Source organism: Euprymna scolopes, chromosome 30, assembly GCF_053919585.1.
Source record: "Euprymna scolopes isolate OS-2025 chromosome 30, ASM5391958v1, whole genome shotgun sequence".
NCBI classification, from domain to species: Eukaryota; Metazoa; Mollusca; class Cephalopoda; order Sepiida; family Sepiolidae; genus Euprymna; species Euprymna scolopes.
The window spans coordinates 47787421-47803822 of NC_136511.1; the positions used below are offsets into that span (position 1 = coordinate 47787421).

Sequence of the window (16402 nt, forward strand, 5' to 3'; positions counted from 1 at the left end):
TGAACATATCAAGATTTGTGCTGCCATATGCATGTCTATTTTTTTTACTCATTATGGTGATTACGCACTGATAATAATTGGTGGTGTTCCCTGGAGTCTGAGTGACAAAAAAAAATCAGATTTTTAATACTCTCTACCTCTATCGGGAAATAAACACCTTCGCTTACACTTGATGTATCCCTGCCAATAACCATCGTTCTTTACTGGAATCTGGGGAGATAAGGCTCCCCTAAAGCGCCAGTACTCTTCGCACTCATTCAGTGCAAGTCTGGTCAGTGTTCCCCCTCTTTTGCCCTTTCATCATGACTATTTTTGTATCGTAGTTTTATTATTATTGCTTTAACTTTTTGGAGAGAGGTCCACAGTTTATAATATTTATTGCAATTTTATTTATTATTAAGTTCATTTCAACTGGCCGACATATTTATAATGCTTTCTACGCATGACCAAATTCAATTCATTTCTTCAAGTCGTTTAATATTATATTTTTCTTGCCGACATCTCATTATCTACATTAGTAAGAAAACGCGATGTAAGCTCTAAATGTTTTAGTTTCAAGTCTAGCTAATGGCACCCGAGTCATTTGGTTTTAAACTTTTAGAATCAACACTATATATTAGGTACAATATACTATTTAATATAGAATTGGTTCTGTGATAATGTTGTGGTGGCATCCACTCATTTACATATGTGGATAATATTACACATAAATAGCAAGACACAGTTAGTCTGAGTGTGTGTTAACCAGAAGCCACCGAAGGCCGAGCCGAGAGCAGATATGTTCTCCAGCCAAGACTCTCTTACCTGACAACCATTATGTAAATATACTGTAAATATACTTTTCCTAATACACTTCTAATTTATCTACCTTTGTTTGTTGAGTCTTCATTTGTATTGCCTTATACGTTATTTGGTTCACCGTGCAAACGTAACAGTTGGCGACGAAGATGAACGTCAAACATAACAGATAATAAATACGAAATCTGCATGAATTAAAATATATTTAAGTGTATTTTACGACCCGGTAAGGCGGGGAGCCCCGCTGGCTTATATGAAAGACATACAATGCATACGTGCCCTGCAAATGATTGATTAAACCTCGTATAATCTGTCAGTAGCCATAAGTACTGGTGTTTTTGAAAAGCCAGTCGAGGTTAAGATATCCAATTATATGACATGCATACGAAATCCACGTAAAATAAGTAAATAAACATCTTACAAAATTCATGCATGTTTAAAATGTCTGCTTTCTTTGTCGACGATCAGTATTTAGAACAATACAAAGCAGGGTTAAAAGTTTGTAAAATGCATATTGCACGTTCTTACCAATTATCACTATAAATACTACTTATCACTACAAAATACTAGTATTAGTTGGTAGAGTTTGTTTGCAAACCTTTTCAAAAGTGGGAGCAAGTTTTGCGACAGTTTACGACAGTCAGTGACTGTTTACAACCATTAGAGAAAGTTTATGGAAAGTCGAATGCGAAAGTTAAGGAAAGTGTCTAGTTTGGAACAGTGGAAGAGAGGTACGGAGCAGTTGGGGGGAGCTTTAAGGGTCCGAGGTGGTCTAACGCTAACCAACGACAAAGAGGACTCCGCAGACGACTAAGATGTTGATGCTACCGGCGAGAACGTCGATGGTATCACACACACTTAACGACAGAAACTTATATCTACTAAATGTATCGCAGTTTGTGCTTTCTGTGTTTTGGGTGAATTTATTTCTTCACAGCTTCTCGGCAGCTGCCAATGAGAAAGACGACGACAGGGATAGAAGAGAAGATTAAAAAATGAAGGAAACCGTGTTGGGGTCGCCGATTGCTGTCAACTGAGGGAACACATGGTTGCACGCGCACATAATGCGAATACAAATGCATTAGGAATGCACTTACCTAAAACAGAGAAAACCACTGTTGCGGTGAGTAACGATGTAAAGAAATCGCCCACACTGACCATCAGGGCCTCGTTCAGAAAATTACTCCGAACTGGATTGTAAGAAGCTAGGGCAACAAGACATCCAAAAGCCAAACCAAATGAATAGAAAATCTGAGTTGCTGCATCAAGCCAAACGGCCGGGTCGAACAATTTATCCCACTAAAATATAAAAAGAAAATATATTTACATATAATACATATATAACGGCATATAATAATGTAAACGTATATCCTATGCATACTAAGAATCAAATCGATAAATTATAAAATAAATAAAAGTAATACAAATAGATAAAATTAAAACTGAAAAAAAAATCCATAATGCTTAGATTTAAACATCGTAAAATAAAGCCATTACATTTGACATTAGATTGCCCATTAAATTTAACGCATGTTTATGCCTTCTTTACGCACTCTGTTTCAGTCGATTAAGGGAGATAATCTATGACAAGTATATATCGCTTATCTCCCTTTGTGCTCTTTTTTGAATGTATGTACACGCGTCTTTAAATATCAAAACAAGCAATTTTGCGGACTGGATTTCTGTAAATGTTGATTCGTGCTCGATCGGCAGCTTGTTATATAAAGGTTTTTCATTATTATTCTTGTTATTGTTCTTTGTTAACAGTGAGTCTTATTAAAAGAGTTTTATTAAGTATTAAGAGAGAGATGTTGTTGTAAGAGAGAGATGTTCGTGTTATGATGAGATTCATATATATTAAAAAGTTCATACTTAGAAGTGTAGAAGCTCTTTGAGTGAGGAGATAGTGTTGAGACAGTCTTAGTGTTCATATTGTGTATGTAAGATGTGTATGTAAAGACATTTAAAAACACATGATATATATAAGACATATATAACAATTTTCACTTTACCTTTTGGTAGAATTACAACACAAAGACGACGTTTATAAAAACACATGATGGGTTTATTTCTTCTACCGACCGGTCGTGGTTTTCATCATCAAGAATTCAAAGCTTCACATATTAAGTTTCAAAAGTAACCGTCTCGCTTCTAGACGTTCGATCCCAACTGCAGACTATCGTCTGTCGTCCTCAAACTTCCTCTGACTCTCCCTCAATTTTTCCTTGCTTAACTCTAAAATTTCTAACTATATCGAGCACTTCCCATTTTCCATGACGTCACACACATGTTAAAACATGTGTCTTCTTTCACGTGTTCTGGAAATGCGTGTCCAAAACTTTTTCCTTTGTTTACAAAAGGAATTTTAACCTATATTCCCAGTAACCTATTTTTCCAATATGTTAAGAACATGTTTATTATATTATCTTGTAGTTGCATTCTTTCAATTGAATTTTCATAACAGAATTGACAACGCACATTGTTTTCTTGAAACTATTTTATCTCTAAGCTAAACAATGGTTTGTTTTCACATTCCATTGCTAATTCTCTCTCGTAATCTATTTCTAAACCTAAATTACTAGGTTCGAATTTCGTCTATGCTATTTCATTTTCATTTTAAGTAAATCTCTATTTTTATACTTACATGAAAAGGGGACAGCCCTTATCATGTAACAAGCTTACGTAAACCTTCGGAATATTCCGAGCACTGATCAAGGTTAACAGACAATGAAAATGCGATAACAAACGTGCTTAGCCAATACAAATCTTAGCAAACGACTTTTAATAAATTGGAAGAAAAAAGTAATTTAAAATCATGCACAAGTTTAATCAGTTTAACCCTAACTCCTTACTCTGACCGTAGAGAATAGTATTTAATCACGTACAAATTTAACCAGTCCAAGCTTAACCTTAAACTATAACCCTAAACACAAACCCTAACCTTAGAAAATAGTCTTTAATCCTGCACAAATTTAATCAGTCCAAAAAAAGATTTCCTAAAAATTCTTAAAATTTTTCTTGACAAAAAAATATAAAGAAAATGTTTTCCTAACACTTAGCATTTAAAACTTACAAAACCTCATTTTTTAATTTAAAAGTCTCTTAAAGAGACAAAACAAAAAACATGTTTATGCTCATTTAAAACAAACAACAATTATTCATGAAACTAACAATAGGTTATTGTATTTTATTTATACTTTTTATTGAAAGTTGTAGCTTTAAGTTTTATTTGCTGCTCCCTAGCATTTAAAAATTTGATCGGCGTTCGGCATAATCCGGCGATTTACGTGATTTTCCGTGCGAGCCCGAGTTAACATTACGGATATTCAGTGCGCAAAGTACAAAAGTACCAAAAATAGAAATAATACTATTAATAAAATAATAATAATAAAATAATAATAAAATAATAATACTATTAATAAAATAAAACATTAATAATTTAATTAAAAAAAACTATAATAATATAATAAATAAATATAAACAAATCCTCTGTCATTGTTATTAGTCAGCGATCTTTGATTGTATTCGTTGTTTTGTTCATACACCATATTTTTCGTTTGTTTTCTTTTTGAAAAGGAGAGTTTTACTCTCGAAATTATCAAAGCCATTATACCACTCCGGTTATATTGAACAGAAAGTCCATATTTCCTGATTTATTTGTGAAGTATCTTTTCAAAAACAAATAGATGCACGGATGGCTGTAATTTAAATTCAGCCTTCGATTGTTTGCATTTGGTCATATGCCATCTCACGTGACCCTCCCAACATTCTACATTGCTATGAGCCTTGTTAAACACTTACAAATATTTTGTCTATTCCGTGTAACAAACGGCAACTCATTCAGTAGAAACCTCGTGAACATGTTAGATCCGTCCATGTAAATATCTAAAATTGCTCATTTTTTTACGTCAGATATAAATATCAGCTTTACCTCTTCCTTGTCGTCTTTGGAATTTAGTGGACGAGGGTCTTTTCGCACTCCTACCTCCTTTTCTAACTATCTCTGCTCTTTCTTTACTTTTATGGTACGTACTCGACTGGGCTCCAATTATTAGTCCCCTCCCCGTAGAACGTTTCTAACAAATCCACGTGTAGCTACAACAACAATTAACATTTTTCCTTACTCTCTATCCGTGCCCAAAACAAAAAAAAACATTCCATAAACAGAGTTTCTTTTCGAGAACTGTCCGTCTGTGGAACAAGATATCATAGGGCTGCTTCCCGGTTGATTATAACATGATTGTTTTCTCGTCCATTATATATAAGTGTTTATTGATGCGTTTTCTCAAATAATTAAGTCCTACCCACATCTTCTACCCTTACTAATCATCATGGAGTTGTCTCATACGTAATATTTATTAACACTTATCCTTGAGTGGTCCCTGGCCTTGATAAGTGGTAAGTTTCAAGTAAAAAATATTAGAAAAACAAATCATAGAGTACAAAAAAATTGTCGCCCTAGAAAATACGAGATGATTCCATTTCCTTTTGATGAAAACTGATTTTCATTGTTTTGTTGTTGCAGACCATCTACCAATTGTCCAGTTGTGTACAAATCCTAAAATTGATAGGAGCTTTCTATCTGAAAGTGACACAATGTTCAACGAGCGAGATCGGATATGCAACGCTGTACAAATAATGCTCTCTGCTAATCCAAGTTATGACAACAGGACCATTGCCAGCACTCTCAAAATACATCGCTGGATTGCCACCAATAACAGTGACGCGGCCAGGACGATGAAAAGTTTCCTCGCCACAGATATGGTCTTTAGTGTGGTTTCAAATGAGGGCCACATCATGCTATCTTCGACGTCGGCTTGAAAGTCAACACCAAGTGTACCTGGATGTGCTGAAGAGTGTGATAATCCCCAGGTGTAATCAGGTGGACAATCTATTACCCTGGGTGTGGCAGTGAGACTCAGCGCCGGTCCACAAGTCCAAAGAGACCTATGCTTGGCTTCAGAAGGAGTGCTACGATTTTGTCCCTTTTTTTCACTGCCCCCCCTCGTCCCTCAATCGGAACCCCCTGGACTACTTCGTTTATCCATACGTTAAGAGCATCACCAACATGAACTCCCACAGCACCAAAGCTAGCTTGATCGCCGCTATCCGCAAAGTATTCGCCGAGCTCCAGTATCGAGGGGTTGATTGAAGCTGGAGGTGGCTACATTCAATAGATGTCAGCTCTATTACATAATCAATTAATAATCAATAAATAATCTGTTAAGATGTGGTTATGTAGCATTGCTGTCACCTACCCATTAATGTTATCAAGCCACATAGACATTTAAGCCATGATCAACATCCGGAACGTGACGGTGACTCAGTAGTTAACAACACAGGCTAACAACCTGGGTGCGCCAAGTTCAAACCCAGTGCGTTCCACAGAAACACTTTCACATAGGGACGTTGGCGACCTGCATGTGGTCCTTCCCGTAAGTGTCCGATATCATTCTAAAACAAAGATTCTTAATAGAAAGATATAAGAGAAACTGAATGCCAATAAATTCATTATCATTGTTTTGCATACTGTCCTGATGCCATATCGATTACGTATTTTTGTAGTGATTAGAGTACTTGGAAAAATCAATTATGAACATATTCTCCTGAAGGTTGAAGGTTCAATCCTTAGCGTGGGCGACTGCAAAATACAATTGCGAATTACTTAGGACCTCTATCCAGTCATGGCTGACGGAATGAGAGCATGCTATTCCCGTGAAGTAAATAAAGGGTTCTGCTTGAAATTTTGTCCAAATTCCCGAGTTCGCCAGAAACATTCCTGAGTTCGACAAGATACACCTGAGAATGGTCGGCAGTTGCAGCGACCAAAACGTTATGTAAATGACACTCAAGATGAGAACAGTAATCCGAAGAAAAACCAATTCTTATCGGAAAAAAAAAAAATCAGAAAACGTAATAAAAAAGTGATTTTATTTCTTACGTCAGGTATGAAGAGAAGCTTTACTCCTTCCTCAAATCCATGAAGTGTGATGCCGCGAAAGAAGAAGATTACCAGCACAAAATATGGAAACGTTGCTGTCACATAAACTACCTGAAATTATACAAAATGGAAACGTGATTAGCATCTTTGGAATGGACTAAGGTCAGACGGTAACAAATAAGGCTGGAGCGCTAAATGCTTTGGTTTCGATTCTTGATGATATCACCCAAGTCACACACACACACACACACACACACACACACAGACTGGATATATATATATATATATATATATATATATATATATATACATACATATATATATATAACTACTTCATTTACTCACATAAAATTAATATACGAAAGTATAAGTTTATGCGTAAACTTTAAGTATTTACTTCAAAAGTGCTCAATACGTAGGTAGAGCTAAGTAGTAAGTTATAAAATATATATGCCGATTAAGCTACACTGAATATCCGCGTTTCATCCACACTAGGACGCATAAGCCTGAGGAGTCCTAGAGTGGATGAAACGCGGAATATACAGTGTAGCTTAATCACCATATATATTTTATAACTTACTATATATATATATATATATATATATATATATATATATATATATATATATATATATATATATATATATTACTTTTGAAATGTCGGTACTAGTGCACTTATTTTCCGAGCTGAAACAATAATATTATTATTTAGAAAGCCATTCTAAACATGGGGAGGGGAGGGTGTTTTGTACCTATTTTGTACTCTAATCGTACAATTTAATAAAAAAAACAGATATCATAAAACTTAAATTAAACTTGAAAATTCTATTTAAAAAAATTGCGCGGACCAATAAGTGCACTAGGATCGAAATGTCGACTATATGTGAGGTACAATATGATAATCGAGAGAGTATTGGCTCTATAATACTAAATACGAAATCTGCATGAATTAAAATATATTTAAAGGTAATTTACAACAAGGAAACACCGGGGGCCACTACTATGTATTGTTTACGATATAATAATCAATAGTAATTAATTACAAAATGGTATTTATTCATTTTTTATTTAATTTACATTTTTATTTAAATTTTCAAGTTTCTAATTCAAGTTTAGGGATTTTGATTCTTGGCCTCCGAAATCAACAGCGATTAGACCATTTCTGTAATGATTCGGCCCCTCTGCATTTTGCAGGGGAGATTAAGTTCTGTACAGTTCTAGGATGTCCACCTTCCCAAGATTTGCCTTCTCTATTAGAGAAAGGGTTAGTTTATTGCAAATCGTCTGATGCGCCTTTAACGGGGAATACTGACGGGGATGTCCAGGAACATTTTGCAGGTCAGAGTGCTTTGGGGTGGGGGGCTTGATGTTTCAATCCCACTTTCCGACCCTGGTGTATAAGTTCTTGCAGTGGGAAAGAACTAAACACCATGTCAACACAAATTATATTTTAGCAATTTTCTACAATTTTTAATGTCCGTTTGTTTTTTTATTATTCAGTTCTTATGTACATGATTGGTTTTATATCACAACATCGTTATCCTTAACCAGTGTTGCCCGGGAGTATTCATAAAAAGATGGATGTCAAGGGAAGGAGAGACGCGATCCAATGAGTGATGCCGTTCTTTTGCCAACTTAGTAAATGAAGTTTTGTTACTATGTTATTGTTAAAGCATTGTGTACAGTCAGCACCAACCCTATTCAGGGTTTAACCGGCTTCCTCCGTAAGAGGAAGTCTCATGGAAGTATGAAATTCACAAGCGGTCCCCAGTCGCATGTATATCCCCGTTAGGGGAGATGGCGACGTTAGGTTTTTGCAACTTTTTTACAGGGAGGTGTCGACGTCCTCCTACATAAAGCACCTGGACTTCCCAATTGTTCACCCATTTTAGTCATGACCAGGATCAACGTTGCTTAACTTCGGTGATCTGACGCGAACCGGTGTGTCAACGTGATTATGCCGTATATATTGTTAAAACATTATATTATAATTTTATAATAATTAATGATTGTTAAAGCATTAACTATTATAAAATTATAATGTTTCATTTTTAATTACATTGGTTTAACCTTTCTTTACATGAAATTATTGGATGTAAATAACTTCAAAAACCTTGAATCTTTAAATTAAATGAAGTTTCGCTTAGAATATTTAAGTCATTAACGTTACTCTGTTACATAGTTCAAATCTTCCTAATTTTCTTCGAATTCTTAATGGTCATGGTGTGGTTCAATTCTTTCTTTTTCAAACTACTAACGGGGTGAGCGCCTGGCTTTACCCGGGTATAAAATACGTTTAAATATGATATTTTAATTTATCCAGATTTCGTATATATTATTATAGAGTCGTCATTACAAGAATAAAAAAAATATATTTCGGTGCCATCAGCTAGAATCGAAACTGTACCATTCAAAGCTGGTGACGTTACCACTGTACCAACATGACACACATATAAACTGATTAAAAATTAAAAATGAAAAATAAACTTATGTGTATGTATTAAATGTTTAACGATTTTCTTTCAATTCTGACTCTTTACAAATTGAACCGACTAAATACTCATAAAAGAACAGCCCGTAAAAAATTCGATCATTTGAGGCCACGAGCGCCGCGCTACGACTTTTTGTTTCAGAGGAGATAGAGTGTGAAAATATGTAGACAGACAGACATATAACCGTTTATATATAGGATATACATCCGGTAACTAATAGTTTACAAAGACAACAACAACTATGAATGACAGTAATTGCTGAGAATGCAGTTAGGAGATTCAGAGTTCCTATCCCGTCGCCGGTACCACCTGCTTAAGACCAGAGGAATAAGTGGCCGAAACGTGGTGAAAAAAAAAAAAAAAATGATTGCGATAATGTTTTTCAATCATTAAATGAAAAGATTAATATATTTTACAAAATTTGTTCTAGTTTACGTGCATTTGAACATTCTTTTATTTTCGATATATATTATTTATTAAACTGCTAGATTTATGTTTTATTTCATGTTGGTTTATATTCGAATTTTATGCACTCCCTAAAATCGTTACCAATTTTCACAAGTATACTTATTGCTATAATATGTAAATTATTATTATTATTATTATTATTATTATTATTATTATTATTATTATTATTGGCTCACATGGAGCTTTCACACAAGTCAACAAATGATCTGATTGGAAACCTGTGGTGTTCTCTGGAAGCTGAGTGACAACAAGTCTCCCCAGACGTCCAGCTCTCTCCACCTCCTTCGATAGTATTTGCAAATAAATTTGCATCATCGCAACAGCCTTTTACCATTGATTTCTCGCTGGTAGTGGCCATTGGTTTATACTGGAATTTGAGTGGTACTCAACCTCCCCAAGGTCCCAGTTCTCTTTGCGCCTGTCCAGCCGAGTTCTGGTTAGCACTCGCTCCTCGGTCTTTCAGTCCTTCTTGACTCTTCTCGGCCCTTTGGTATCACTTTTTTATTGGGGGAACGGTGATGAAACAATGGGGGAAAATGCATGATGGGGGTGTAGAACTTGTAGATATGCAGTTTCGGTGTTCTTCATTCCCTGTAACGCTTATTCGTATTATTCTCCGCATTCAAGGGATTTCCTTAATATTTCAGTCGTTTTCATTATCAATAGTTGTACTTTTGCAGTTATTCCTCTGATTCCAATTTCTGACATTCTTTTTTCGAAGTTTTTCGGAATTGTTCCTAGTGCTCCTACTATTATCGGTATTATTTTGATTTTCTTCATCATCCAAATCCCCTTGAACTCTCTGGCTAGCTCTGTGTATTTGCTTCGTTTCTCCTTTTCTTTCATACTCACCCTGTGGTCAGCTGGGACTGCAAAGTCTACGATTTGACAGGATTTTTCTTGTTAATTATTACGACATCTGGTTTTCTTGCTTAGATGGGTTTGTCTGTCCGTATTCCCATGTCCCATAGGATTTTGTGGGTCTCGTTTTCGAATACTGTTGCGGGTTTATTATTATTATTATTATTATTATTATTATTATTATTATTATTATTATTATTATTATTGTTGTTGTTGTTGTTATTATTATTTTATTATTTTATTTTATCATTTTATTATTTTATTATTATATTATTATTATATTATTTTATTATTATTATATTATTATTATTTTATCATTTTATTATTTTATTATTATTATAATTATTCTTATTATTATATTATTATTATATCATTATTATTACTATTATTATTACTATTATTATATTATTATTACTATTATTATATTATTATTATTACTATTATTATCATTATTATTTTCATTATTATCATTATTATTATCATTATTATTATCATAATTATTATTATTATTACCATTATTATATTATTATCATTATTATTACATTATTATTATTGTTATTATTATTATTATTATTATCATTATCATTATTATTATCATTATCATCATCATCATTATTATTATGTTATTATTATCATTATTATTATCATTAGTATTATTATTATCATTATTATCATTATTATTATATTATTATCATTATTATTATTATTTTATTATTATTATTTTCATTATTAAATCTCGTAATAGTTATAACTTTAGTTTTTTAAAGTATGGTTTCACATTCATCAAATAGAATGTGCTTATGTTTTTGGAATTTCTATTTTTATTTAAGCCTTCCTTTCATATTTCTTTAAATATTTGATTCATATTCTTGCACATGTATATAAAATGTAACACTTTTCATTTTTCAACAAATGAATTTTAATTTCAGTTAAGTTTTTTTTTTAATTTTAAATCGATTTTCGATGTTTAATAATACATTTGATTTCCATATTCAGACCTTTATAAGCCACCCATTCATTCGAAAACATATTCATATGGACTTAGCTCACACGGTAACGAATAATGTAAACAAATCTACATGTTTGGTTTCGATTTTAGCTGATGACACCCAGGTCATATATTTTTACTTTTGAAATCACTATTATATATTGCGTACAGTATAATCTATATATCTACAAAAGTGAGTATGTGTGTGTCCGTAAGGACACTTCTTAACCTATATACTCAGCGAATTCGTAGAAAAATTTGGCATCAGTTTTCATCCGGAAAAGGGTGCTGCTAAGGGGCATATATTAAAAAAACAAAAAAAAATGGTATTGGATATTTATCTGTTTGTCAATTGTTTCACAAGATTTAAAAACACTTTTTAATGGTATTATCAATCTGGTCTAATGTTTATCGTATTTGACACACTGTATTTAGGTTTTGGTGAAATCCAACAATTAATTAACGTGTCTTTTGATTAATTCCTTATTTTCTATTCACTTTTTTATCGATTGTTTCAATATATTTTTCATTATTATATTGTCTAAAATGCGACAATAATTTAAGACAAAGCCATAAAAACATTTTTATTCAATAATTTATAGGATCGTTTTCTTTCTTGTATTATTTAAAAATAGATTTACACATAATAATTTTCCACATTCCTAACGTAAACAAAACGAATACTCATAAATAAATAAAAGTAAAAATATTTTTTAAATATTGGTTTGCGCTATAAATAAAAAAAATCGGGCAAGATTGGAGATTAAGTGGCAAAAATATTCTCGATACCCATATCACTAAAGGAACCAATTTCCCCTGATCAAACAATATGTAAACAATAATATCGGTATTTCAGAAGTTGACAATTTTTAATAAGAACTTCTTTTTCAAACATAAACAATATAAACAGAACTTTCTAAAAAATAATACACACTTTGTATTTATTTCCAAAATATATACAGCGCCCTTTTTTCAACTTTAAACAATATATATATAGAACTTATTCATAATTTTAAACACTTTTTTTTTTCAATTTTAAACAATATATATAGAAATTATTCATAATTTTAAACAATATAAATAGAATTCTTAAAAAAATGTTTAGGAATGCTTTTGATTATACGGGGAAAAGTCCCCTTTTTCTTTTTATCGCAATATAAATTCCATCATATACGTTTTAAAAGTTTCTGTTTCCAACTTTTCTTTTTTTTACAATAGAGACCGTAGACCTATTGTTTGCGTATTATCGAGTGTTCACTAGGGGTAGCGAAGTTTTCTTCACGAATGATATCGTAATGTTGATACGTTCATGTAGTGCAGGCCGCTCATCCATTCGATAAAATGTGTGTCCATGGTAGAATCCACAAAGATATTATTGGGAATAACGTGCCATGATCCTTGCTGTTAACCCTGATAATATTAACCAGGTTCGAACCACTTTCGATTGTCTCGATAATTAATCTGCGGATACTACGAGGGACACGAATTTCATCGGCTGGATGGGCGGCATATAAAGGTCTGCACCACTTCAATCATGGAAATATCAACATATCGTATGTTTTTGGCGCTTGCGCTTGCATGTACAACATTGAACACCACTTTTAAGATAAGGAATTACACTGCTTGATATTTGCGGAAAATTTATATTTGATATTCTTTTTCAGCATACCCGAAAACTTATCAAAGTTGTCATTTTAAAAAGAAAATGTTAAAGTGAAAACCAAGTAAAAATTTACCAAAATTTTAACCAAGCAGTTTTGAGTTGAACTTTTATAACAAGATTTTCACCTTTTAGTAGAATTTGATTATTTAAGAGGGCGACTCAACAAGAATTTGTTTTCATTGAACTTGAAAATAAGCATTTTGTAGTTCGCTAGGAAACAGCCCGTTGGAATTATGTTCTACAAACGATTTTTTCTAGGAAAATAACTTTAGAAACTGTTTTTAATCAAACATCATAAAATATAACTGTTATAAAAATATTTATGCCTGTTTTTTCCAATGGGATTTTGTTTAAAAAATATTTATATTTTTGTTTGATTAAAAACAGTTCATAAAAATATTATTGGAGAAAAAAACATTTCAGAAATATATTAAAAATAACAGTTTATAAATAACAGCTCTATGTTTATGAGTTTTTGTTTTTTATTTCAATCAAAATAATAGTGACTTCAAAAAATCGCCACTGTAGGCAGGCTTGAACCTGTGACGCGAAAGAGGAAAAAGAGGGGATAATAGCTTAATCACTAGCTGTCACGGACACAGCGACTTATGACGTCACACCGGATCGAAATAACGTTTTTTAAACATGCATTGAGATTGCTAGGCGTATGACTTGCAAAAATGTCGACGGAAAAATGACCCCTCCTTGCAAAAACACGGCTAAGTTGAACAGCACAGAATTTATCTTTTTTACCAATTTTTACATATTTTTCGTCCGAGAGATTGATCTTTCTGACGATACTTATTTCAGTCCGATGCGTACGTGAAAAGTTTTCGGCGGGCATACAAACACACAAAGACACACACATACAAACTAACGCACATTTTCCTTTTTATATAATGGACCAGCGGCGGTACCCTGTGTTGCCGGGCTGTAGAGAGAAGATATAGTTAGGCTATTGAGCAACCCAGCTCTAAACAAGTGTTTCAATCAAAATAGCGGCGAGTACCCGTGCAAGCGCCAAATAATAGCCACAATAGCCAGGCTTGAACCTGTAACGCTAAGAGGAAAAGGAGGTGGAAAAAAAGCAAACGTTTAAGTCGTCTGGCCCACGGCGAACTTACGACGTTACGGGGGCTTCGAAATAACGCCTTTAAAGCATACGTTGAGATCGCGAGGCATGAATGACTTTGCAATATGTCGAGGAAAAACTGATCCCTTGTTGGAAAAAAGGCCCAGTTGACGGTGAAAAAAGAAATGTTTTTGAGAAATGTTTGGATATTTATCGTCCAATTTTTGGATGTTTGATCGATATTTCTAACGATACCGATTTTGTCGGTTTTCTTTGCGTGCGGCGAAAATGTTAGGCAGACATTTTGCCTTCTATCTATCTATCTATCTATCTATCTATATATATATATATATATATATATATAGATATATATATAGATACATATATATATATATCTATATATATCTATATATATATATATATATATATATATAGATGACATGAGGCAATATTCATTAGTAGCTAAAGGACGAAAAAGAATTAATTTCTATACAAATCAATAATAGTAAAAAAAATTGATAGTTTACAATAATATTAAGGTCGAAAAGCTAAAGTGAACATCATAAGTGCAGATGACTTACTTTTCCTGATGATTTGATGCCTTTAATCATGCAACAATAGACCAAGACCCAAGCACAAACGAGAGCCGCCGTCAATTTCCAGCTGAGTATTGGCGCCACGTCAATTGATGGTGCACTGTTTAACGCCGTGCGGAACCAGAAAAACGTGGTAGAACCACTTCGCTGAAAAAGAAAAGCATAATTTCGATTAAAAATATTTCATCCCGTTGCAGAATTTTTCAAGCATATATGAAATATATAAAACATAAGGAGTTATATAATGTGTAATTTAGAATTGATTGCAATAATATCGTCGGAGGAATTGACACTAACGGAACTTTCTACTATACTAGCAGGACACGTTAACCGTCGTTGCCCGGTGAAAGCTTGCATCCCCTCGCAAAAAAAGTAAACTACGGTTGTTGTTAGTGGTCACTGAAGTTCCTGAACAATTGAGGACACTGGTGATCGTGGCTAGAATGAGAAAAAAAATCTGGTTTTCACTGGCGATTAATGATTGTGTGGGGCGATAACCTGCCGTTAATCAGTATGAATTAACAAAATTAGGAAAATAATAATAGAAAGTAAAAACAGTAGTTTTAGATTCTCACTCTATATGAACTGTTTAGAGTGATCGAAATCAGTGGTAGCACCCCTTGCCGTTTACGTTTGTTGTTCAAGTCTTATCTTTTTGTCATCTCTTCCATCATAAGTCTTAAATTAAATTCCAGTTTTATGTCGTCTTTTTTTAACGTGCAAAACAAAAAGAAAATACGACTTTTCCACGTTCCTTCTTTGAGTATTTTATGTTAAGAACGGCGTTTGGAATAGACATCCCAAACTTTCCATGTTAAGAACGGCTTTCGAAATAGACACCGCCAAGCGTTTTATCTTAAGAACGGCTGTCGGAGTACAAAACCACCTATTTTATGGATTTGATAATTCCCTAAAATTGAAACCGTGATAATCGTTATTACATACCCACCCTCAAATGCTAGAATAAAGAAGGGGTGGCAGTGTCTGAAGGAGAGAAGTAGATTTGTTTATCGCGCGTGCGTAATACATGGCAGCCAGTGATCTCTAAAACTACTTGCCTCCTCCAAATTAGAATGAGATTTTCTTAATCAGCATATTCGAAAATTTATAAAAGTCATCATTCTAAAGAAAATTGTGGAGGGGGACCTAATGTAAACATTAGCTAAAAAATAATTTAAAAAAAGCAAAGAAAAACATAATCCCGATCAATGTACGACTGACTGCGCTTGCTGTTTCTCATATAGAAACAACGTGTAAAGTTGCTTGAATCAGCAGAAGTCGAATTCTACATTGTTAGATTTTGATTGTATATAAGAGGGGGATTTTACTAAAATTTTTATAAAAATAAAAAATAAAACGAATTTACTCAATTTTCAGCCGAGGTTATTTTTGGCAAATATCTTTTTAACTTCATATCTAAGGTATCTGCACAAATAAACAATTTAAAAAAAAAAATTCTCTCATAAGTCAGAGAACGAACAAAATAAATAGAAATACAAAGATTTATATATATATATATATAT

General features: G+C 33.2%; 1 protein-coding gene across 1 annotated transcript in view; it reads right to left on the bottom strand.

Annotated features, from left to right (window-relative positions):
- LOC145254795 (sodium-dependent neutral amino acid transporter B(0)AT3-like) overlaps positions 1-16402 on the bottom strand; it is a 340072-nt gene that overhangs the window by 24781 nt on the left and 298889 nt on the right. Inside the window, exons 4-6 of the mRNA XM_080113582.1 lie at positions 14865-15026; positions 6740-6850; positions 1896-2097 (exon numbers count right to left, since the gene is read on the bottom strand). Coding sequence (XP_079969708.1) covers positions 1896-2097; positions 6740-6850; positions 14865-15026 — 475 coding nt within the window. The remainder of the gene's footprint in view (positions 1-1895; positions 2098-6739; positions 6851-14864; positions 15027-16402) is intronic.